A 25,074-nucleotide genomic window follows, 5' to 3' on the forward strand; every position below is an offset into this window, starting at 1 on the left:
GTATGATTCCCGAGTAACCACGGTTCCCAGAACGATCTTTTTTTTCCTTTCTTTCTTTTTTTCTTTTTTGAGACAGAGTCTTGCTCTGTCGCTCAGGATGGAGTCCAGTGGCGCGATCTCGGCTCACTGCAAGCTCCACCTCCCGGGTTCACATCATTCTCCTGCCTCAGCCTCCCGAGTAGCTGGGACTACAGGCGCCCGCCACCACGCCCGGCTAATTTTTTCTATATTTAGTAGAGACGGGGTTTCACCATGTTAGCCAGGATGGTCTCGATCTCCTGACCTCGTGATCCTCCCGCCTCAGCCTCCCAAAGTGCTGGGATTACAGGCGTGAGCCACCACGCCCTGCCCCGAGAACGATCTTGAGAATAGAATGTTCCCAATAAATATCCACTGGAAAATGCACCCTATTTTTGTTGAAGGAATGGTGGAATTAGCATCAAAGGGATCTTCAACATTAATTCGGGCCGGGCTCGGTGGCTCACGCCTGTAATCCCAGCACTTTAGGAAGCCGAGGCGGGCGGATCACGAGGTCAGGAGATGGAGACCATCCTGGCTAACATGGTGAAACCCCGTCTCTACTAAAAATACAAAAAATTAGCCGGGCGTGGTGGCGGGTGCCTGTAGTCCCAGCTACTCGAGAGGCTAAGGCAGGAGAATGGTGTGAACCCGGGAGGCAGCGCTTGCAGTGAGCCGAGATCGTGCCACTGCACTCTAGCCTGGGCGACAGAGTGAGACTCCGTCTAAAAAAAAAAAAAAAAAAAACAAAAAAACTCTACGGCTGGTAATTCTAAGCGTTTTATAGTACATCACAAAATGTTCTTTTCTTTTTCTAAATTGCACTGAATCAACAAACGGAGTAGACAGGCACATTTTCTTCACTTTAGGGAAAGACTTTATTGTTTTTTAGCTAGGGGCCGACCCAAAGTGATCACTGGCTCTCACATGAGACCCAGGAGCCTCCCCAGTTTGAAGCCCGATATCACATTTCCCAGAATACTTGATGCCCTCGCCCGCCTCCTCTGGCTATCAACCAGACGGAAAGGGGATGTGCCTGGGAGTTTGATGCCAAGGGAAGGATGCGGAATGTCTGTTTTCTACTAAGGGCTTCTGCTGGGCCTTTCTAATGTCCAGTTTGAGTTGGTCTGGGACCTGGCCTCCGCAAACACCCTGCAGGCTCCGGCCGCCGGGGATGAGGTGGAAGACTGGGCAGAAGAGAGGCCGCAAAGGCCCGAGGGCTGAGCTGCTCTGCGCTGGGGAGGGGTGAAGTGCCAGAGCGCGGGAGACCTCACGGTGGGCACCAGGCTGCTCCGCGGTAGGTGGGTGAGGCCAGGAGATTCACATCTGCAGATGCCACAGTGAGGATACAGCATTTAGATCCCTCGGCTCCAAACAGGCGGTTCCGGGGGACCGGTAGCTGGGGAATTGGGTTTAGCACTTTCCAACGCTTGGAACTGGACATCCATCGCTCCGAGTCCTTTGAGGTCTTGCTCGGGACTACGTTTCCCAGAAGGCTAGGCGATAATTGACAGCTCTATCAGCCTATGGACAGAGAAAAATTCTAGCCATGGAAACTGAGAAGCCAATAGCAAGAGGACGGGGGCGGTACTTTCCGGCCGCTGGCTGTCGAAGCCGGAGTCCCACCTGTGTCCCCACAGCCCTGTCACGAATCCCGGTCGGGTTCTGGGAGGCACCGCCTCGGGGTTGCGGGCCGGGTGCGGCTCGGCGGTGGAGGACTCACTTCCTGCTCCATCCCCGGCTGGGCCCTGGGGCGGTGAGTGATTCAAGGAGGGAGACCGCGGCGGCAGCGGCGCGCTGCTGAGGGGCGTGGAGGGGGCTTGCCCGCCACCCAGACGTTTCCTCAGCGGGGTTCCCGCGCTGGCCTTTGGGAGCCCCCGGGTCTTGCTGGGGTGTGGGAGAGGTAGCTGTGGTCTCTATACCGTCGGCGGGATAAGTCATTCTCTTAATCAGTTTTCTTGCTTCTCGATGGTGGTCCCAGGCTTTCAGCTGATCTATGACCCTCTGACCGCCGCACCCCGGTTAGGGCGCGAGCACCGAGAAAAAGAACGGGGTTCGGTCCCACGCGTGCAGTCATGTTCCTATTAATAAACCCGGTGAACGCACTGGAGCTTCTCACAATGGCACTTAGTCACAGCCCCTCAGCGCTGTGGGGCCTTTGAGGTCACCTGTGCATGGGGAAAGGGACGGGCTGGGAAACAGGGTTTCTATAACCGTGGCTAAGACGTCTCCCCTCCTCAGTGGCGCTGTCTCCAGCAAGTGGGCCCTGCAGCGGTGTTTTGTAATGAATGTAGAAATAAAAATTATACTCAAAACTCTTTTTTTTTCTTTTTCTTTCTTTTTTTTTTTTAGACGGAATTTCGCTCTTGTTGCCCAGGCTGGAATGCAATGGCGCTATGTCCTTTCACTGCAGTCTCCACCTCCCGGGTTCAGGCGATTCTCCTGCCTCAGCCTCCCAAGTAGTTGGGATTACAGGCGTGTGCCACCACACCCGGCTAATTTTGTATTCTTAGTAGAGACAGGGTTTCACCATGTTGGCCAGGCTGATCTCGAACTCCTGACCCCAGGTGATCCGCCCGTCTCGTCTTCCCAGAGTGCTGGGATTACAGTCATGAGCCACAGCGCCTGGCCAATACTGAAAACTCTTATTACAATTTTTACTTTCTAATTACATTATTGTTGTTCGTTAAAGTTTTAAACCAGAGAGATGGTTTTTAGATCCTTAAAAACTCAATACTTTATAAACGACCAAGAATAATGTCTGTAAATACAAAAATATTTCCCCCAAAAGTGTGTGTGTGTGTGTGTGTGTGTGTGTTCCAGTAGTAAATAGGTGATTTGTAGTGGGACAAAAGATGTGAAAGAGTAAAACTTCTTCACCCCAGTCTGGTCCTTCCTCCCTTGAAATGCAATATTCTTTGTAGTGGGTGGTCATGCTGGCTGCATTTTTTTTTTTTTTTTTTAAGGGAGAGACAGGGGCTCACTCTGTTGCTAGGCTGGAGTGCAGTGGCGCCATCATAGCTCACTGCAGCCTGGAACTCCTGGGCTGAAGTGATCCTCCCACTTCAGCCTCCTGAGTAGCTGGGACCACAGGTGCATGCCACCATGCCTGGCTGATTTTTAAAAGTTCTTTGTAGAGAAAGAGGTCTCAATATGTTGCTGAGGCTGGTTTATTGGAAACTTTTTAAGGGAAAAAACATTATCTTAATTTCTATGTGACTCCTATGCCTGGCAACATATTAATTGTTGAATAAATGACTGATCCATCCAGTAATTCACTCTGACTATCCTCCAAAAAGTAATGTTTTTCATGATGTTGCTGTCAATTTATTAATATATTAATGATTGGTTTCAGCCCCTAAGAGTTGTGTTTTGTGCTTATTCCCACTTTCACTTATTTTTACAACCTATCCATGTCTTCTTTTTTTAAAAAAAAATGTCTTTTTCAGTCTTATTTCTGACTCCATTAAGATCTTGAAATAGAATGGTATCCAACACAGTTCCCTTTGGGGTTCTGTATAATCTGTCCCTTGAGGTTGACCCCAAATCTGCAAGCCAAGAAGTTAGCTGTTCCCATAACTAATATGAGTATAGTTAAGGCCACAATTTCCTTGCTTGCTGAGGAAAGTGAAGTTGGGGAGAATCAAAAGCTTTCCAGAAATCAAATTATACCTGCCAACTCTCTCCTTTGTTTACCTTGTTCATCGTGGACAATTTGTTCCTCAAAAAGTCAATGTGTCTAAAAGACTGGGTTCTGTCGATGTGTTTAGGAGGCCTAGGCCTCTCTTAGTAATGGGAAAGTTGGCCAGGAGAAGATGTATGTAAAAACAGACTTAGAAAAGCACCCCTCTGTGGTTGACAGAATTTACCTCAGGACCATTCTGGTCAGGTGTGGGGGGTTGTTTGTGTACACTGGTGGCCATTTTTTGGCTTTCAGACAATGGGGAGAATATCTAGGGAGCTACTGATGCACATTGAGGTCTCTTGCTTTAGGAACTGATGACCCTTGATAATGTGGCTGGGGACTTCAGGGAAGAGTGGGTTACCTGGACACTGCTTAGAGAATCCTCTTCAGGAATGCCACCCAGCACAGTTAGAAGAATGGGCTCTCAAAGGGTAAGAATGCTACTCTCCTTTATTTTATTTATTTATCTTGTTTTTTTGAGATGGGGTCTCGCTCTGTCATCCAGGCTGGAGTGCAGTGGCGCGATCTCGATTCACTGCAATCTGTGCCTCCTGGGCTCAAGCGCTCAAGCGATTCTCCCACCTCAACCTCCTGAGTAGCTGGGATCACAGGCATGTGCCACCATGCCTAGCTAATTTTTTGTGTTTTTAGTAGAGACAGGATTTTGCTATGTTGGCCAGGCTGGTCTCAAACTCCTGAGCTCAAGCAATCCACTGGCCTCCGCCTTCCAAAGTGCTGGGATTATGGGCGCCACCATGCCTGACCACTGCTCTCCTTTAATTTGAGACTTAGATATTTGGAGAGGGCCCAGGTCTGAGGAGTCTCTGGTATGTTGGCATGGTAGAGCTCCAGACCTCTGTAAGATTAATTGTTGCCTCCTTGGGAGAAAAACAATTACTTCCTTATGCATTTTATGGTTTGCAAATATCTTTGCTATTTATTGTCTTTTTAATATCTCATCATAACTTTTTGACTTACGTATTACTATCCCCCTTTTCCAGCCTGGGTTGGACTCTCACCTCTGCCACTTAACTTCTGAGACTTCTGAGGTCTTTGTGGAAAAGGAGGTAATTTTTTCTGTCACTTAAAAACAGGCTGGGTGCAGTGGCTCACGCCTGGAATCCCAGCACTTTGGTAGGCCGAGGTGGGCGGATCATAAGGTCAGGAGTTCGAGACCAGCCTGGCCAACATGATGAAACCCTGTCTCTACTAAAAATACAAAAATTAGCTGGGTGTGATAGCGGGCGCCTGTAATCCCAGCTACTCTGGAGGTTGAGGCAGGAAAATTGCTTGAACCTGGGAGGTGGAGGTTGCAGTGAGCTGAGACCATGCCATTGCACTCCAGCCTGGGCAATAGAGCAAGACTCTGTCTCAAAAAAAAAAAAAAAACAAGGCTGGGCGCGGTGGCTCATGCCTGTAATCCCAGCACTTTGGGAGGCCAAGGCAGGCAGATCACAAGGTCAGGAGATCAAGACCATCCTGGCTAACATGGTGAAACCCCGTCTCACTAAAAATATAAAAAATTAGCCAGGCATGGTGGTGGGCACCTGTAGTCCCAGCTACTCGGGAGGCTGAGGCAGAACAGTGTGAACTGGGAGGTGGAGCTTGCAGTGAGCCAAGATCGCGCCACTGCACTCCATCCTGGGTGACAGAGCAAGACTCCATCTCAAAAAAAAAAAAAAAAAAAACAAACCAAAAACACCTCCAATGCTCTTTCTCAAATATCATGGCTACCCTTCCTCCTGCTTTACTTCTTTCTTTTTTTTTTTTGTGTTAGAGTCTCGCTGTGTCGCCCAGGCTGGAGTGCCATGGCATGATCTCGGCTCACTGCAACCTCTGCCTCCTAGGTTCAAGTGATTCCTGGATAATTTTTTGTATTTTTAGTAGAGATAGGTTATCTCCATGTGGTCAGGCTGGTCTCAAACTACTGACCTCAAGTGATCCGCCCACTTCGGCCTCCCAAAATGCTGGGATTATAGGAGTGGGCCCAGCTCTAATTTTTGTATTTTTAGTGGAGTCGAGGTTTCACCATGTTGGCCAGGCTGGTCTTGAACTCCTGACCTCAAGTGATCCACTGGCCTTGGCCTCCCGAAGTGCTGAGATTAGAGGTGTGAGCCACTGCGCCTGGCCTACTTCATCTATTATACAAGTAATGTATACTCATTAAATAAAAAGTCAAGCAAAATGAAAATAAACATCATCCCTAATCCCACCACTGAAGAGTTACTATCCTACCAGCATTTTTCTAAGCATATATACAATTTTAAAAGAAGCACAAAAGAATAATATTGGGATTATGCTGTATATTCAGCTGTACATTCTTTCTTCCATGTTGTATTGTGAGTATATTTTGACAATAAATATCTTTCTTTATATCACTTAAAATAACCACCTAGTATTTTGTTTTATGGAATACAATATTATTTTGTTGATGAAGTCAAACATTAGATTGAACCATATATCTGACCTTTTTTTAACCTATAAAAATAGCAATTGCCTGAGCTACTTAGGAGGCTGAGGCAGGAGGATCCCTTGAGCACAGGAGTTCGAGGCTGCAATGAGCTATATAATTATTCCTTTGTTGTGGGACATTTAGGTCATTTCTCAACTTTCACCAGGTTGTGATAAACATCTTTTAGCTTGTTTTTTTAAAAGTATTTTTTATTGAAGTATAATTTTATCATTTTCTTAGAATTCTCAGAATTAGAATTGGTGGGTCAAAGAACAGATACATTTCTAAGGTATTTAATACTTTGCAAAATGCCTTCCAAGAAGATTGAATCAATTGATTTATTCCCGCAAACATTATATGAAAGTGCGCATTTCTTTATATTCTACCTTTCACAGTGGGTATTATAATTTAAAGAGTCTGGGCCTGGGTGTGGCAGCTCATGTCTATAATCTCAGCATTTTGGGAGGCTGAGGCGGGAGGACCACTTGAGCTCTGGAGTTCCAGACCAGCCTGGGCAACATAATGAGACCCTGTCTCTATAAAAAGTTACATTAACCAGGTGTAGGGGCTTGTGCCTGTGGTCCCAGCTAGTTGGGAGGCTGAGGTGAGAGAATCGCTTGAGCCAGGAGCTCGAGGATGCAGTTAACTGTGATTGTACCAGCGCTCTCCAGCCTGGGTGACAGAGCAAGAGCCTGTCTCAAAAACAAATAAACACACACACAAAACACAAAGAGTCTGGGAAAAATAGCAATAATAGTTAACATTTATTGAAGTTTTTTTGGAGATGGAGTCTCAATGTGTTGCCCAGGCTGGAGTGCAGTGGTGCAATCTCAGCTCACTGCAACGTCCGCCTCCCAGGCTCAAGCAATTCCCATGCCTCAGCCTCCCAAGTAGCTGGGATTACAGGTGTGCACCACCACACGTGGCTAATTTTTGTATTTTTAGTAGAGACAGGATTTCTCCATGTTGGCCAGGCTGGTCTTAAACTCCTGGCCTCACAAGTGATCCAACTGCCTTGGCCTCCCAAAGTGCTGGGATTACAGGTGTGAGCTACTGCACCTGACCAATGGATCTTATTCTTATCCCAATTTTTTTTTTTTTTTTTTTTTTTTCTTGCGATGGAGTCTCTCTCTGTCGTCCAGGCTGGAGTGCAGTGGTGTGACCTCGATTCACCATAACCTCTGCCTCCCGGGTTCAAGTGATTCTCCTGCCTCAGCCTCCTGAGTAACTGGGACTACAGGCCTGTGCCACCATGCCTGGCTAATTTTTAGTAGAGACGGGGTTTCACTATGTTGGCCAGGCTGGTCTCAAACTCCTGACCTCGTAATCCACCTGCCTCGGCCTCCCAAAGTTCTGGGATTATAGGTGTGAGCCACTGCGCCTGGCCTCTTATCCCTATTTTATTGATGAAGACATTGAGACACAGAGTTTAAGTAACTTTCTTAAGGCCACACAGCTTGTAAGAGGCAGGCTGATGACTCAGACCCAGGCAGTGTGACTCTTGAGTTTGCACTCATTACCTCTACACTATATTGCCTCAGTGTATCATTGTTATAATGGAATTTCTTTGATTATAGTGAGGCTAAACATTTTTCGTATATTTACAGGCTACTTAACAAGTGTTTGTCTTTTTCTCATGGCTTTTTTGACTGCTGCCATTCTGGGAAATTTTAAAGCCCAACATTATAGTTAACTTCCTTCATTGTTTCTAAGGGGGAGGTCATGGAGGCTTGGTTTCTGATAAAACCCTCTCCATATTTAGCTTTAGCCTTGTACCTTCAGAAATGGTTATTGTATTTACTTCAGAGTTTCTGTCACCTGAGTCTGGTTTTTTTTCTTTATGGGAGGAAAAGGGCTTTTTTTTCTTAACATTTTGGGGAAATCACCATGTTTTATCACTGTACCATGGCTGCACTTTTTTAATGACACCAAATACACGTTAGAGCTCCCCAGGTGTTCTTCCATACCTAGGCAGGGAGTAGGGCTTGGATTTTGGTCAGGCCTTGTGTGATTGGCTCAGACTCACATCCTATATTTACATTCCTGTGTAGAATTTCCAGGCCTAGTGTAATCTCCCAGCTGGAGCAGAAAGAAGAGCCATGGGTCCTACCACTCCAAAACTTTGAGGCGAGGAAGATCCTGAGGGAAAGCCACACAGGTGAGATGTGATTGCTCCCCAGTGGAAGGAAATCTAGCATTTCAGCCTTGTTTAGATGAAGAATTTGGAATACTGCCCTAGAATTTTGTTCTTACTAGCAGACATTTAAATTTGACTCAATGGTCAGTAGTTGACTAAATAAAGTCTTCATTTTGATTAAGCATTTCACTTTTGTCTAACCTACTTTTTTTTTGAGATGGAGTCTCCCTCTGTCTCCCAGTCTGGAGTGCAGTGACACAATCTTTGCTCACTGCAACCTCCGCCTCCCGGGTTCAAGTGATTGTCCTGCCTCAGCCTCCCAAATAGCTGGGACTATAGGCACCCGCCACCACGCCCAGCTAATTTTCGTATTTTTAGTAGGGATGGAGTTTCACCACGTTGGCCAGGCTGGTCTCGAACTCCTAACCTCAAGTGATCTGCCTGCCTCGGCTTCCCGAAGTGCTGGGATTATAGGTGTGAGCCACCACGCCTGGCCTAAACCTATAATATCTTCTAAAGAAACCGCACAATATTGACAATATGTGGTCTCCGCTTGAAGGATATCAAGATTCATCTGGCCATCTTAAAATTTAAAAAGTTTAGGAATTCACGTGTTCTGACAGCTCAATGAACCTCAGTAAACTTTTCACAAAGTGAAAACAGAGCGGTTGAATTAAGTGCAGTCTGCTGCAGAAACAGGGATTTTAATCTTTTTCACTGCTTTCTGATATTCCTTCCTGATAACTGATAACTTTATTCTCTGTTACTTACATTAATTTTTCAGACTGTGAGCATCAGGTGGCAAAGCTCAATCAGGACAGTTCTGAAACAGCAGAACAATGTGGAACATCCTCAGAAAGGACCAATAAAGATCTTTCTCATACTCTTAGTTGGGAAGGAAACTGGGAGCAAGGCCTAGAATTAGAAGGGCAACATGGAACCCTTCCAGGAGAGGGCCAGCTGGAGTCCTTTTCACAGGAGAGGGATTTAAACAAGCTCCTGGATGGATATGTAGGAGAGAAGCCTATGTGTGCAGAATGCGGGAAAAGCTTTAACCAGAGTTCCTATCTCATAAGACACCTAAGAACCCACACTGGCGAGAGGCCCTATACATGTATTGAGTGTGGGAAAGGCTTCAAACAGAGCTCAGACCTTGTCACCCATCGCAGAACACACACAGGAGAGAAGCCCTACCAATGCAAGGGGTGTGAGAAAAAATTCAGCGACAGCTCCACACTCATCAAACATCAGAGAACCCACACAGGGGAGAGACCCTATGAGTGTCCAGAGTGTGGAAAGACTTTTGGGCGGAAGCCACACCTCATAATGCACCAAAGAACCCACACAGGCGAGAAGCCCTACGCGTGCCTGGAATGTCACAAAAGCTTCAGTCGAAGCTCAAATTTCATCACTCACCAGAGGACCCACACAGGGGTGAAGCCTTACAGGTGTAATGACTGTGGGGAGAGTTTTAGCCAGAGCTCGGATTTGATTAAGCACCAACGAACCCACACGGGAGAACGGCCCTTCAAATGCCCGGAGTGCGGGAAGGGCTTCAGAGATAGTTCTCATTTTGTAGCTCACATGAGCACTCATTCAGGAGAAAGGCCTTTCAGTTGTCCTGACTGCCACAAAAGCTTCAGTCAGAGCTCGCATTTGGTCACGCACCAAAGAACACACACAGGTGAGAGACCTTTTAAGTGCGAAGACTGTGGGAAAGGATTCGCCGACAGCTCCGCCCTCATTAAGCACCAACGAATCCACACCGGAGAAAGACCCTACACATGTGGAGAGTGTGGGAAGAGCTTCAACCAGAGCTCCCACTTTATTACCCATCAGCGAATCCACTTAGGAGACAGGCCCTATCGATGTCCTGAGTGTGGCAAGACCTTCAATCAGCGTTCCCATTTCCTCACACACCAGAGAACGCATACAGGAGAAAAACCTTTCCACTGCAGTAAATGTAACAAGAGCTTCCGTCAGAAAGCGCATCTTTTATGCCATCAAAACACGCATTTGATTTAGAAAGTAGTCTTTGGTGTTGTGCTGCTCCCTTGCACATTTTCATTGCTACTGTCTTCAAGCACCCCAAATAGAGAAAACCTGGGCATCAGTGGCTCAGTTTGGGCCCTGATCTATTCTCCCTCTTTCTTGTCTGTGTTATAACAGAGAGGATAAACTTAAAGGGTCCAAATAACGGTCCGAATACAAAAGGCATTCCTTCAGTGTGTGACCGACTCTTAGGGAAATGTGAGTTTAATAGTTGATGCCAGCCAGGCGTGGTGGCTCACCCCTGTAATCCCAGCACTTTTGGGAGGCCAAGGCGGGTGGATCACTTGAGGTCAGGAGTTGAGACCAGCCTGGTGAACATGGTGAAACCTCGTCTCTACTAAAAATGCAAAAATTAGCTGGGCATGGTGGCACGTGCCTGTAGTCCCAGCTACTCGGGAGGCCGAGGCAGAAGAATCATTTGAACTCAGAAGGTGCAGGTTGCAGTGAGTTGAGATCATGCCACTGCACTCCAGCCTGGGCAACAGAGAGAGACTCTGTCTCCAAAAAAATTAAAAAGTTGATGCCTAGTTACTAAATGAGAAGTGAGAAAAATGTGGCCTAGAGATCATATGTTCACCACCTAGTACAGTGCCTGGCACAACATAGATGCTCAATAACTAAATGGTCCCATCATTATTAATGATTAATATTTGAGGTCTTATATAAAGGCTTTAATGCAGTACCTGGCCCTTAAAAGACACTCAATACAAGATTGGTGGCTTTTATCAGTCTCATTACTCAATTAGAAATTTATTAGTGTAGTCCCCCCACCCCAAACTCAGAACGTGAAAGAAATTAGATTGGAACTAGAAGGTTTGGGGTTGGAATACACAAATTGAATAAAATGGAAATGCACTCCCAGTTCAGTGCTGTGCAGGCATTAGTCACCAGAGGTCTCACTGCCATGACAAGGCCAAATTATCGTAGAGGATGTTTGCGGTCTTGTGACTTGGAGGCTGAAAGAATTTCAGAAGCTCTTTGAAATGGCAGTGTATGGCAGTGTATCTACCGGAGGTTTGCTGTCATCTGACACAGAGAAAATATCCTACAATGAACAAGCCAGAGGGACCTGGTAGAGGACTATAAAATTGTGGAAGCAAAATTGCTGAGAATGTCAAATGATATTACAGGGGTCCTCCCTGGCATTTAGCTGAAGGAAGCGACTCTTGTTTTCTAATTTGCTGGGTCATTGGCCATTTAGTTTTAGGTTAATATAATTCTCTGATCCTTTTAGGGCCATCCAGGTTATGCACTAGTACAGTCCTACATTCAATTGAAATAAATTGAGGGATGGCAGTGTGTTGGAAAGAACACCGACTTCATTGAGAAGGTAAAGTATTTGAGTCCTGGCCCTGATGCTTAATTTGGCCAGACTTTCATCTTCTCCCAGCCTCAAGTTTTACCTACCTCACAAGGTTGTTGTGAGGATCTAAAAATACACACACACACACACACACACACACACACACACACTTTGTTGGTTAACTATAAATGTAATATCTCTATGTTATAATTCTGTTGCTAACGTCTTTTTTCCAAGAAAATTTTGGCTAATATTTCTTTAGGTATTCCTTTTTCTCTCATAGTGAGGGATTAAAAAAAAAAAACTGTTGAAAAATTAGGGTGTAAAAATGCTAAATGACATGACTCATCATGGGCCACGTAGTTAACAGAAGAGCCAGATTTGGCTGCAAGTCACTAGATTTCCAGCCTGCAGTCCTCCTCTGCAACAACAGACCAGCTCTGGGATTTGTTACAGTGCCTGTGAGACGCTACAGGACTGGAGGACCCATATTATATCCATTAAACCAGTCTGAATTTGGAAATGATGGAGGGGTGTAGTCTAAGTTGTAGGGAGCTTTGCAAGATCCTGTGCTGGGGTCCTTGATCCTGGTGGAATGGGAGTGGAGGAGTAAGCGCAAGTGCAAGGGGTTAAGGAGGGAGCTGGGTAGTTATCACTTTTTAGAGAGCAAAGTGGTGGGTTAAAGGTTTCTTTTCTTTCATTCTCTTCCATTATATGGAATGCCATCTGAGTGCTGTGGCTCATGAAGGATAGAACTCAGCTGATAACCTTACCTCAGTTTTTGAAAGCATCATTAGATAATTGACCAGAAAATTTTTTTTAGTTAATCCAGTGCAGTGGTTCTCAAACTGTGAGCCCAGTCCAGTAGCATCAGCATTATCTGGGAACTTTTTAGAAATGCAGATTCAGGCCGGGTGCAGTGGCTCACACCTGTAATCCCAGCACTCTAGGAGGCCGAGGCAGGTGGACCACCTGAGGTCAGGAGTTTGAGACCAGCCTGGCCAACATGGCAAAACCCCACCTATACTAAAAATACAAAAATTATCCAGGTGTGGTGGCATGTGCCTGTAATCCCACCTATTTGGGAGGCCGAGGCAGGAGAATCACTTGAACCCAGGAAATGGAGGCTGCAGTGAGCTGAGATCACACCTAGTCTCGAACTCCTCACCTCAGGTGATCTGCCTGCCTCAGCCTCCCAAAGTGCTGGGATTACAGGTGTGAGCCACCGTGCCTGGCCACCTATCATTTTGTTTGTTTTTCATGTTGTTCAGCTATTGTAAGATGTGAGGTTTTTTTTGTTTTGTTTTTTTTGTTTTTTTTTTTTGAGATGAAGTCTTGCTCTGTTGCCCAGGCTGGAGTGCAATGGCATGATCTTGGCTCACTGCAGCCGCTGCCTCCCAGGTTCAAGCGATTCTCATGCCTCAGCCTCCGGAGTAGCTGGGATTACAGATGCATGTCACCATGCCCAGCTAATTTTATATGTTAAGTAGAGATGGGGTTTCACCATGTTGGCCAGGCGGGTCTTGACCTCCTGACCTCAGGTGATCCACCTGCCTTGGCCTCCCAAAGTGCTGGGATTACAGGCGAGAGCCACCGTACCTGGCCACCTATCACTTTGATTTTCATGTTGTTTGGCTATGGTAAAATGTGAGCTCTCGAAGGGCAATGTGAGATTTGCTTTGTGGCCCTGCCAACCCCCTCCCTCGTCCCTGTCTTCCTGCCCACCCCCCACTCCCCCACCAGCCATGGGCAGGGAATATTTCAATGCTATTGCTGAGAGTGGAGGTAACCCTTTCTATAGTTTTCTTTTGTTTCTACCTCATGACTAGATGATTCACTGCTTGAACATGCTCCACACATCCGTTCTTTCTTACTCCAAAATTGAGGTCATCACCAAGCCCCATTAATTTTACCTCCCAGATTCCTCTCGAACCTATCCGTCAAACCTGTCCATCTTCACTGCCACCCTTCAGTACCAAATGACCAGTCTCTTACCTGAATTCCTGTAGCAGCCTCCAAACTGATCTTCCTGATATGATTTTTGCTCTGAAAAAACTGTTTTCACTCACAGAAACCAGAGTGAACTTTTAAAATCCTAAATTGAATCACATCACTTCTCAGCAGTTTTCCATTGCTTTTAGAATGAAGACCCAAATCCTTACCCAGGCCTAAGAGGCCCTTGTGGTTTTGTCCCCTCCCCCTCCATCCTCTTGTGATGTCCCCTTCCCTCTCCCTTGCCTCACCTCAGCACTCTTGAGTTCTCTGCTCCTTGGTCATGCCAAGGTTGTGTGCTCTTTAGACCCTTTGTACAAACTGTTCCCTCTGCCCAGAATGTTCCTCGCCCAGTCCTTTGTGTTGCCTCCTATTTGTCAACCAGGTTTCAGCCTAAACCTATCTCCTTAGGGAGACTTTCCCTAACTATCCCATCTAAATTAGTCACCCTCCATCACATTATCCTCTTTTTTCATCAAAGTCCTTACACCTGTCTGGTAATTTCTTATTAATTGATTTGTTTTTGGTAAACTCCACGAAAGGTGGGAGTCATTTCTCTTGTTTCCATTCTTTCCACGGCACTTAGAACAGTGCCTGGCACATGGTAGGTGCTCAATATGTGTTTACTGGATGAATTAATGAGTGCATGCTCATGGGCAAGGATCTCATTGTGCTGGAAAAGCAGCAGAGTGAGACAAAACTGGACAGGTGAGTGAAGGTCACACCAAGAAGGTTCTTAGCTGCCAAACTAAAGGGTTTGGATCTTACTCTCTGGAGAAAAGGGTGTAGCTAGTGGTTTTATAGGAGAGGAGAGGCGCGATCCACACTTGAGAAGGTCAGTTTGGCCGCTGTGTGTAGGTCATATTACGGAGAAAAAAACTAAAGGCTTTGAGACAATCCATGATGTAAAGGGCTTAGCACACTGCCCAGCACACAGTAGGTCTCCAGCGAGTCGTTATCACCAAGCACCAGGGCAGGCACCACAACAAAAAGATAAGATCCCTAACCCTTCTTTTACCTCGAAATAATTCCTCCTAGACCTATCATCGCTTCCTTCTCTTCCCCTTTTGTCAAACTTCCACTCACATGTAGATATTCTCAGGGTTATCATGCCTAGGCCTTTTTAATAGGGCCACTTACGCTAGCATGCTTCTACAACTGGACCCTCAAAGGTCTTTTAGGGCTGAGTGTGGTGGCTCACACCTGTAATGCCAGCACTTTGGGAGGCCGAAGCCAGAGGACTGCTTGAGCCCAGAGGTTCAAGACCAGCCTGGGCAACATAGCCAGACCCTGTCTCTACAAAAAATAGTTTTAACAAATTAGCCAGGCATGGTGATGTGCACCTGTCATCCCAAGTACTTGGGAGGCTGAGGTGGGAGGATTGCGGATTGCCTGAGCCCAGGAGTTCAAGGCTGCAGTGAGCTGTGATCATACCACCGTACTCCAGATTGTGTGACAGAGCTAGAACTTGTCTCTTAAAAAAAAAAAAAAAGACTTAATTTCCACATCTGAAGGCCTCTTGTTAGTCTTCTTCTGATTCAACAACTCTTTACTGTTTGATGCCATTTACGTATGTTTATTATTTTTTAGAGATGGGGTCTCATTCTTTTGCTGAGGCTGGAGTGCAGTGGTGCGATCATGGCTCACTGCAGCCTCAACCTCCCAGACTCAAGCAATCCTCCTGTCTCCTGAGTAACAGCTAGGACTACAGGCACACGCCACCAAGCCCGGCCTTTTAAAATTTTTGGTAGAGGCCAGGTGTGGTGGCTCATGCTTGTAATCCCAGCACTTTGGGAGGCCAAGGCGAGTGGATCACCTGAGGTCAGGAGTTTGAGACCAGCATGGCTAATATGGTGAAACCCCGTCTCTAGTAAAAGTACAAAAATTAGCCGGGCGTGGTGGTGGGCGCCTGTAATCCCAGCTACTCGGGAGGCTGAGGCAGGAGAATCACTTGAACCTGGGAGGCGGAGGTTGCAGTGAGCTGAGATTGTGTCATTGCACTCCAGCCTAGGTGACAAGAGCGAAACTCAATCTCCAATAATAATAATAATAATAATTTTGCTAGAGACAGGGTTCCCCTATGTTGCCCAGGCTGGTCTTGAACTCCTGACCTCAAGCAACTCTCCCACCTTGGCCTCCCAAAGTGCTGGGATTACAGGTGTGAGCTACTGCACCAGGCCCATATGACTTTTTAAAAAAATTATCTTTTCCATTGGTGACTATGAGGTTGTGAGATGATTCTCCTACATTTCTGGCTGCTCCTCTTCAAGTACCTTCCTTGGCTCCTCTGGATTTTTTTGTTTTGTTTTGTTTTGTTTTGTTTTGTTTTGTTTTTGAGACAAAGTCTTGCTTTGTTGCCTAGGCTGGAGTGCAGTGGCAGGATCTCAGCTCACCAGCTCACTGCAACCTCCACCTCCCAGGTTCAAGGGATTCTGGTGCCTCAGCCTCCAGAGTAGCTGGGACTACAGGCCCAGCTAATTTTTTTACTTTTGGCAGAGATGGGGGTTTCACCAGTCTGGTCTTGAACTCCTGCCTCAGGTGATCTGCCTGCCTGGGCCTCCCAAAGTGCTGGGATTCTAGGCATGAGCCACTGCGCCCGGCCTGGCTCCTCTTCTTCTTCCACTCAGATATGCCTGACCCTGTCAACACTTTGGTTGAGGTCTTCTTTCTTCTTTCTTTTTTGCTCTGCACATTAAGCTTATGACTTCAACCATCATTTCTCAGAGCATGGGTCTGGCTCAGCCTCTCTCCTGAATTTCAGACCTACAAGTCGAGCTGCTTGGTGGAGACCTCCCCAGGATGACCTGCTGCTTCCCAAACGCAGACTCTCCAAATTACAGTCAGTATCTCCCCCAGAAGCATTCCCCCAGGCATTTCTCTTTCTGCCTTCAATTCCCCATTCTCCTACATTGCCTTGCCAGAAGCCTCCTGGTCAGCTTGGATTTCTTTTTGTCCTTTTTTTTTTTCTATATTTTGCTGGTGCCTAGTCACGTAGTTGCTGCCTCTACACTTTCTCTTCTTTAAAAAAAATTATAAAAGCACCACGTGCTTGTTGTAAACATTTCCAGAAAATACAGAAGTGCTCAAAGTGAAAAAATGGAAATGCCTTGTCCCTTCCTCATTCCCTGCCCTAACCTCACACCCCAGATTCAGCTATGTAATAGTCTGGCATGCCAAGTCTTATTTCCAGCTCCTCTTTTCCATCCCCACTGCCATCATCTGAACTAAACGGATTGTTTTCCATCTGGTCTCCTTGGCTTTTCCTTTCAGTGCAGCTCAACAGACATTAATCAAGTGCCTTCCACACACCAAAGTCCTACCCTAGATCCTAGAGGTTCAAAGACAAGTAAGATAGTTAAAGAGATCCACATTCCAGAGCTGTTTAACTTTGGGCAAGTTACTTAATCTCTCTGACCCTTACTTCCTTATCTGTAAAATGATGCTAATCCCAGCACCTTCTTCATGGGTTTGGACGAGCATTAATGAGATGATCCATGTAAAACTCTTTGTACTAATTACCTGGTACACTGTATCTGCTCCATAAATGTCAGTGACAACAATGATAATAATGATAATGTTTGGAGGAGTTTATAGCTTAATGGAGAGACTTAAAGCATAAGAATTATCTAGGTGAAGAATGATGAGAAAATATTTTTGGAAAAGGAAAACAAACAGTTCTACTAAAATTAAAAGGCTGATGTAGAGACTTGGGAAACTGGGAGGTAAGAGCTCGGACTGTGTCCTCTAAGACAGTAATTCCCGAAGTGTGAGCAAAAGTCCACCTGCATCAGTCTTACTTGGGGTGATTGCTCAAAATGAGGATTTAATGGCTGCACCTCTGAGCAAGTTGGTAATTTACATATCGGAATGCTATCCATCAAGGAAAATGGGCAGACTACAGTTACATGCATCAACACAGACAAGCTTCAAACAATATTGAGTGTAAAAAGCAAGACATAGAAATATATATTTAGTAAGAGTAAAAATACAGTAAAGGTAAAAAAGAGGCAAAACTAAACAATATATTGCTTAAGCAATAAGGATACACAAACTAATGAAAATCAAAGGATTTACTAATACAAACTTCAGTATAGTAATTAATTGGAATGGGAGAGAAAGATGCAAAGTTTCTATTTCTTTTTTTGTTTTGTTTTGAGACAGTGTCTCATTCTGTTGCCAAGGCAGGAGTGCAGTGGCAGGATCTCAGATCACTGCAAGCTCCGCCTCCTGGGTTCAACTGATTCTTCTGCCTCAGCCTCCCAAGTAGCTGGGATTACAAGCATGCACCACCACACCCAGCTAATTTTTGTAATTTTAGTAGAGATGGAGTTTCACCATGTTGGCCAGGCTGGTCTCGAACTCCTGGTCTTAAGTAATCCACCCACCTGTGCCATCAAAGTTTCTGTTTCTTAAGTTGGCTGCCGAGTACACAGGTTTTCTTTGTAAAATAATTATTTAAATTGTTAATATGCATTACTTATATGCTTTTCATTTACAATGTATTTCACAAGAAAAATAAAACAAAGCAAATAAGAAAACAGAACACTTCTCCAGAGATTGATCTTTTTCACTCAAATCTCATTGAGTTACACTGATGGGGAAAAAGAGTAATCTGAGTGCCTGGGCCCTGAACAGACACTAGATCAGTTCCTTCATTCCCAGTCAAACACATGCACACACACGCACACACACACATTTTTCTTATATTTCCTTCAGCAAACCCCCCGCCCCGCCAACCAACCCCAAAACACCCTCTGCTCCTTTATGTATATAAATTAGAGCAGATAAATGTCCAGAAGAGTATAGGCCATCTTTCTATAAACAGCCAGTCTTGGACCTGGTGTCTGAATGGGGGATGCCCTGCTGCATTAAAGAGGCTCATGTGAACATTTTGTTGTTCCCCAGAAAAAAAGTTTCCACATTTTAGATTATTTTCACAGGGTGAGAACAATTTTACACCTCCCTTACTTGCTGCAGAATCTTTTTTTTTTTTTTTTTTTTTTTTTTGAGACAGGTCTTGCTCTATCACTCAAGCTGGAGTGCAGTGGCATGATCTCGGCTCACTGCAACCTCCGCCTCCCAGGTTCAAGCAATTCTTCTGCCTCAGCCTCTCAAGTAGCTGGGATTACAGGTGCGCACCACCATGCCCAGCTAATTTTTTGTATTTTTAGTAGAGATGGGGTTTCACCATGATGGCCAAGCTGGTTTCAAACTCCTGACCACAAGTGATCCGCCCACTTCGGCCTCCCAAAGGGCTAGGATTACAGGTGTGAGCCACCACGCCTGGCCGCTGTGGAATCATTTTTAAAGTGATTGTATCAATTTACAGTGTTCCGAACAGTAAATGGCTACTAGTCTCATCACACCCTCATCTTTAAAAAAGTTTTGCTAATTTAATAGACATGATTCTTACATATTGTCTTAATTTGCATTTCTTTGCTTACCAGTGAGGTTGAACATTTTTTTCTGTGTTAGAATCTTTCTTGTATTTCTTCTGTTGTTTTCATTAGTGTAACTCAGAGCAGGATTGGGAATCTGAAAACGTGAACATTTGATTTTGAGGAAATCATTGTTTTCCTGTTGTCTTCCTTCCCCCTCTCTGCTTTATTATTTTTTACTTCAGGTTCATTTATAGAAATATCAGAAAATACAATTAAGCAAACAGAGTAAATTCCACTTCCCAGAGATAACCACTACCGTTTGTTGTATATCCTTTTAAGCTTTTTCTCTGCCAAAAATATTCACAAATATATCGCTTATTCTTTCTGAGCCTGTTTCCTCATCTATCAAATGGAATACTTGTTCTTCAAGTTGACAATTAACTGGTGGGAGCACATGAAAGTATTTTATAAAGTGCACAAATGCAAGTTGCTGCTCTTATGACAAAGAAAAAATGTATTTTATTCTGCCAAGCAGAATGATGACACTTTGTTTCCTGAACACAGCCTGCTCTCTCCAGTACAACTTCTTCTCTCTAGAATAGCTTCTTGCTTCAATTCCTCCTGCTGAACTATGATCTACTCTTTTTTAAAAAAAATCAATATTAAAATATACAAAAATTAGTGTAAAGAACAACCACGTACGCACTATACAGCTTAGGAAAAGAGTCTGGCATTTCTCACTCCTATGCCTTTATATATACTTGCTTTATTTCCTGTCTCTCTCTATATACATACATATATATTTAGTAAGAGCAAAAATACAGTAAAGATCAGGGAAGGTGCGGTGGCTCACGCCTGTAATCCCAGCACTTTGGGAGGCCGAGGTGGGCAGATCACGAGGTCAGGAGTTTGAGATCAGCTTGGCCAACATGGTGAAACCATGTCTCTACTAAAAATACAAAAATTAGCCGGGTGTGGTGGCTCATGCGTGTAGTCCCAGCTACTCAGGAGGCTGAAGCAGAAAAATCCCCTGAACCTGGGAGGTGGAGGTTGCAGTGAGCCAAGATTGTGCCACTCACTCCAGCCTGGGCGACAGAGTGAGACTCCATCTCGGGGGAAAAAAAAAATACCATAAAGGTAAAAAACAGGCAAAACTAAATATATTGCTTAAGCAATAATGATACTCATACAAACTAATGAAAATCAAAGGATTTACTAATACAAACTTCAGTATAGCAGTTAATTGGAAACATATGTATTATATAAATATACATGTATTATACATATATGTATCTATGTATATATATAGAAAAAAGCAAATATATGTATATATACATATCTATATATGTAAAATTTTTATTTATAAAATGTTTTTGAGCATGAAATGATATATCATTGTGGTGTTAATATGCATCTTAGTTGGGCATAGTAGGTCACACCTGTAATCCCAACATTTTGGGAGGCTGAGGCAGGAGGATTTCTTGAGCTCAGGAGTTCAAGACCAGCCTGGACAGCATAGTGAGACCCCATCTCTAAAAAAAAAAAATTAAAAATTATCTGGCCATGGTGGCTGATGTCTGTAGTTCCAGCTACTCAGGAGGCTGAGGTGGGAGGATCACCTGAGCACTGGAGGTCAAGGCTGCAGTGAGCTATGATCATGCCACTGCACTCCAGCCTGGATGACAGAGCCAGATCCTGTTTCAAATAAATAAATTAAATTAAGTTAAAAAGTATCTCCCTGATTAGTGGGGAAGTTACCCAACTTTTTTTTTTTTTTTTTAGACAGAGTCTCACTCTGTCTCCCAGGCTGGCATGCAGTGGCACGATCTTGTCTCACCTCAACCTCCACCTCCTGGGTTCAAGCAATTCTCCTGCCTCAGTCTCCCGAGTAGCTAGGATTACAGGCATGCGCCACCATACCTGGCTAATTTTTTGTATTTAGTTGAGATGGGGTTTCGCCATGTTGGGCAGACTGGTCTCGAACTCCCGACCTCAGGTGATCCTCCTGCCTGGGCCTCCCAAAGTGCCGGGATTACAGGCATGTGCCACCATGCCCAGCAGTTACACAACTTTTACAAGTTTATTGTTGTTCATGTTGCCTCTTCAGGGAATTTTGTTTATAAAGTACCTATTCTTCAAGGCCCCATTAAAACACCTCCCTCTCCATAAAGTATTTCCAGATCTCCTCTATCAAGCAGATAGGATTTCCTTTGGACTTCTATAATCCTTTCTTTCTACATCTTGGGTTTCACTCACTTCTTATTTCATCTTGCATTACAGTCACTTGTGTACTTGTCTAAAGGGCAGTGACTATGTTTAACTCAACTTTATGCCCTTGTTCATACTAGTACAAAAGTAAACATTTCATAAATCTTTGTTGAATCAAATCCTACTCCTCCCCTGCTTATAAAATCTTAAATCATTTCCTATTGTCTACAGATGAAAGTGGAATCTCCTTTAATGTAGAATTTAAGACCCTTCCACGGGCTCTAGCATCAACCTTCCTTTCTTGCTCTTATCCTGGGAGGACCTTGCTTTCCGCCCCAGATACTAGATTCTTCATCCACAGTAAGGTCCCAGTCCACTAATGTTTGGCTTTTCTCTCTGTAGCTGGGATGGCAGGTTGGTCCCACCCATTTTAGTTGCCTATAAAATTCTTTTTTTTTTTTTGAGATGGAGTCTTGCTCTGTTGCCCAGGCTGGTATGCAGTGGCATGATCTTGGCTCACTGCAACCTCCGCCTCCTGTATTCAGGCAATTCTCCTGCCTCAGCCTCCCGAGTAGCTGGGATTACAGGCAACTGCCACCATGCCCAGCTAATTTTTGTATTTTTAGAAGAGACGGGGTTTCACCATGTTGGCCAGGCTGGTCTCGAACTCCTGACCTCAGATGATCCGCCCGCCTCAGCCTCCCAAAGTGCTGGGATTACAGGCGTGAGCCACCGCGCCGGGTCTGAGCCACCACACCCGGTCTAATTTTTAATTTTTGTATTTTTAGTAGAGGTGGGGTTTCACCATGTTGGCCAGGCTGGTTTTGAACTCCTGACCTCGTGATCCGCCTGCCTCGGCCTCACAAAGTGCTGGGATTACAGGCTTGAGCCACCACGTCCAGCCCAAACTCTTTAAGAGAAAATCTCTTGGGATCTTGAAGCCAGAAGCTTGCTTTTATTACTGAGTTTGCCCTGAATCTGTCACTTATGTACTAAAAATACATAAATTTCCTTATCCAGGTGACTTGGGCTCAACTGAAGGAAACCTGAAGCATCTAAATGTTAGTACCTAAGCCTGAGTCTAGGTGCCAGCATAGCCTGTCTTCCCTCTCCAGAGTCAGAGGCATGTTACAAACAGAATATATGGACACACGTTGAACCCCACATTGTATCTCTCTAATTTATTCAATTTAATTCAGTAAGCACTCATTACCTCTTATATCCAGGCCTAGTTGAGGGTGCTGGGGATACAGGTATAAACATGACAATTCTCTTGAGGAGCACAGAGTGGTTGTGGGAAACAGACATACAGACACACAGTTTCTTTCTTTCTTCTTTTTTTTTTTTTGAGACAGAGTCTCACTCTGTCCTTCAGGCCGGAATGCAGTGAGGTGATCTCAGCTCACCACAACCTCCATCTCCTGGGTTCAAGCGATTCTCCTGCCTCTGACTCCCCAGTAGCTGGGATTACAGTCATGCGCCACCACACCCACCTAATTTTTGTATTTTTAGTAGAGACGGGCTTTTGCCATGTTGGCCAGGCTGGTCTCAAACTCCTGACCTCAGTTGATCCACCTGCCTCGGCCTCCCAAAGTGCTGGGATTACAGGTGTGAGCCACCATGCCCGGCCCAGACACATAGTTTCAATACAAGAAGTATGTGTCAGCCAGAGAAGGGCTATCTTGAGAGTCAAGGAAGGCTCCCTGGAGGAGGTATCACTTATGCCAGTTGGTACATGAATGAGTAAATGCATACAAGCCATGATACTGAAATAAAGCTTTGTTTAATTAACCTTCACATGTAAATTCAGCCGCAGAAGACATTCTGATACATGGGGGCATTGCCAGTGATTCCACGAAACTGGATAATGTGATTGATACTTGTGGTTGAGAGAGCTTGTTTCTGTATTTTAAGGAAGGTGGTAGAACCTGGCCTTTCTTTTTTTAAAATAAAAAAAATTCAAACTGGACGTGTCAATGAACTGACTGGAGTCTTAGGGAGGAACATTGCTCCATAGCTATATGTCTCTCCCGTTTCTTCCTGTGTTAGTCTTTTTTTTTAATTTTTTTTTTTATTTTTTTGAGACAGAGTCTTGCTCTGTTGCCCAGGCTGGAGTGCAGTGGTGTGATCTTGGCTCGCTGCAAGCTCCGCCTCCCGGGTTCAAGCAATTCTCCTGCCTCAGCTTCCCAAATAGCTGGGACTACAGATGCATGCCACCATGCCTGGCTAATTTTTGTATTTTTAGTAGAGACGGAATTTCACCATGTTGCCTAGACTGGTCTGGACCTCCTGACCTGAGGGGTTCCACCTGCCTTGGCCTCTCAAAGTGCTGAGATTACAGGAGTGAGCCACCTTGTCTAGCTCTTTTTTTTTTTTTTTTTTTTTTTTGAGACAAGTTCTTGCTCTGTCTCCCAGGCTGGAACGCAGTGGTGCAATCATAGCTCCCTGCAGCCTCGACCTCCCCAGCTCAAGTGATCCTCCCACCTCAGCCTCCCCAGTAGCTGGGGCCACAGGCATGCATCACTACGCCCAGCTAATTTTTTTTATTTTTTGTAGAGATGGGGTCTCACCATGTTGCACAGGCTGGTATCCAACTGCTGGGCTCAAGCAATCTTCCTGCCATGGCCTCCCAAAGTGCTAGGATTACAGGCGTGAGCCACTGTGCCCACGTGTTAGTCTTTACATAACTGAATAGTGACGGAAGTCTTGCAGTTTCTACCTTGCCCTGCACTGGCATTATAAGTTATAGTAGAAATGTCACTCATTGCTTATAATCTCATGAGAGGCCTAGTTAGATTTTTCTGTACTCTACTTCCAGAGGAGCTTATAGGAAGGTGACTTTCCATAAAGGATGTGAGCTTTCTACCACCCAAATATCAGTCATAAAGAAAATGAATGATAAAGAAAGAAGGTATTGAGAGGTGAAGCCAGCTGGGCTTCTAGGTTGGGTGGGGACTTGGAGAACTTTTCTGTCTAGCTAGAGGATTAAAAACGCGCCAATCAGCACTCTGTGTCTAGCTAAAGTATTGTAAATGCACCAATCAGCACACTGTAAAAACGCACCAATCAGCACTCTGTGTCTAGCTAAAGAATTGTAAACACACCAATCAGCACTCTGTAAAATGGACCAATCAGCAGGATGTGGGTGGGGCCAAATAAGGCAATAAAAGCTGGCCAGCGAAGCCAGCAGCAGGCAACCCACTCAGGTGCCCTTCCATGCTGTGGAAGCTTTGTTCTTTCGCTCTTCACAGTAAATCTTGCTGCTGCTCACTCTGGGTCCGCACTACCTTTATGAGCTGTAACACTCAATGCGAGGGTCTGCGACTGCATTCCTGAAGTCAGCAAGACCACGAACCCACCGGGAGGAACAAACAACTCCAGATGAGCCACCTTTAAGAGCTGTCTCACTGCAAAGCTCTGCGTCTTCACTCCTGAAGTCAGCGAGACCACGAACCCAATGGAAGGAAGAAACTCCGGACACATCTGAACATCTGAAGGAAGAAACTCCGGACACACCATCTTTAAGAGCTGTAACGCTCACCGTGAAGGTCCGTGGTTTCATTCTTGAAGTCAGCGAGACCAAGCACCCACCAAAAGGAATAAATTCCAGACACAGTATTTACAGCCCAGTGTCCACCCATTCCCCATGTAGCAACCCCTGGTACCTGAGGAAAAAGATCACAGCCTCTGCCAATGGTGGGGCATCTTTCCGAAGAGGTTCCACTTGGACTTTTTGAAACATCATGTGGCTGTGCTGTTTGAGAAGCCTGGGGTGAAGTTAACTATACAAGAATCAGGGCATGATCACACACGCACACACCTTTGCAATTTTTCTGGCTTTGTTTA

At 45.1% G+C, this 25,074-nt stretch overlaps 1 protein-coding gene across 4 annotated transcripts; it reads left to right on the forward strand.

Annotated features, from left to right (window-relative positions):
- Positions 1-1,505: 1,505 nt before the first annotated feature.
- ZNF774 (zinc finger protein 774) lies at positions 1,506-25,074 on the forward strand. Of its 4 annotated transcripts, none has more exons than XR_010131072.1 (5): positions 1,506-1,774; positions 4,012-4,134; positions 8,207-8,313; positions 9,077-11,674; positions 24,480-25,074. XR_010131072.1 is itself a non-coding variant. In XM_019010487.3 (4 exons), the coding sequence occupies exons 2-4, from the start codon at positions 4,031-4,033 to the stop codon at positions 10,315-10,317; spliced, it is 1,452 nt and encodes a 483-aa protein (XP_018866032.2). In that variant the 5' UTR covers positions 1,506-1,774; positions 4,012-4,030; the 3' UTR covers positions 10,318-11,898. The 4 variants fall into 4 exon arrangements, 1 of the variants encoding a protein (XP_018866032.2); XR_010131073.1 differs by lacking the exon at positions 24,480-25,074 and adding an exon at positions 17,801-18,317; XR_010131074.1 differs by lacking the exon at positions 24,480-25,074 and having other exon boundaries at positions 9,077-10,542; positions 11,579-11,898.

Source organism: Gorilla gorilla, chromosome 16 (genome assembly GCF_029281585.2).
Source record: "Gorilla gorilla gorilla isolate KB3781 chromosome 16, NHGRI_mGorGor1-v2.1_pri, whole genome shotgun sequence".
Taxonomy (NCBI): domain Eukaryota; kingdom Metazoa; phylum Chordata; class Mammalia; order Primates; family Hominidae; genus Gorilla; species Gorilla gorilla.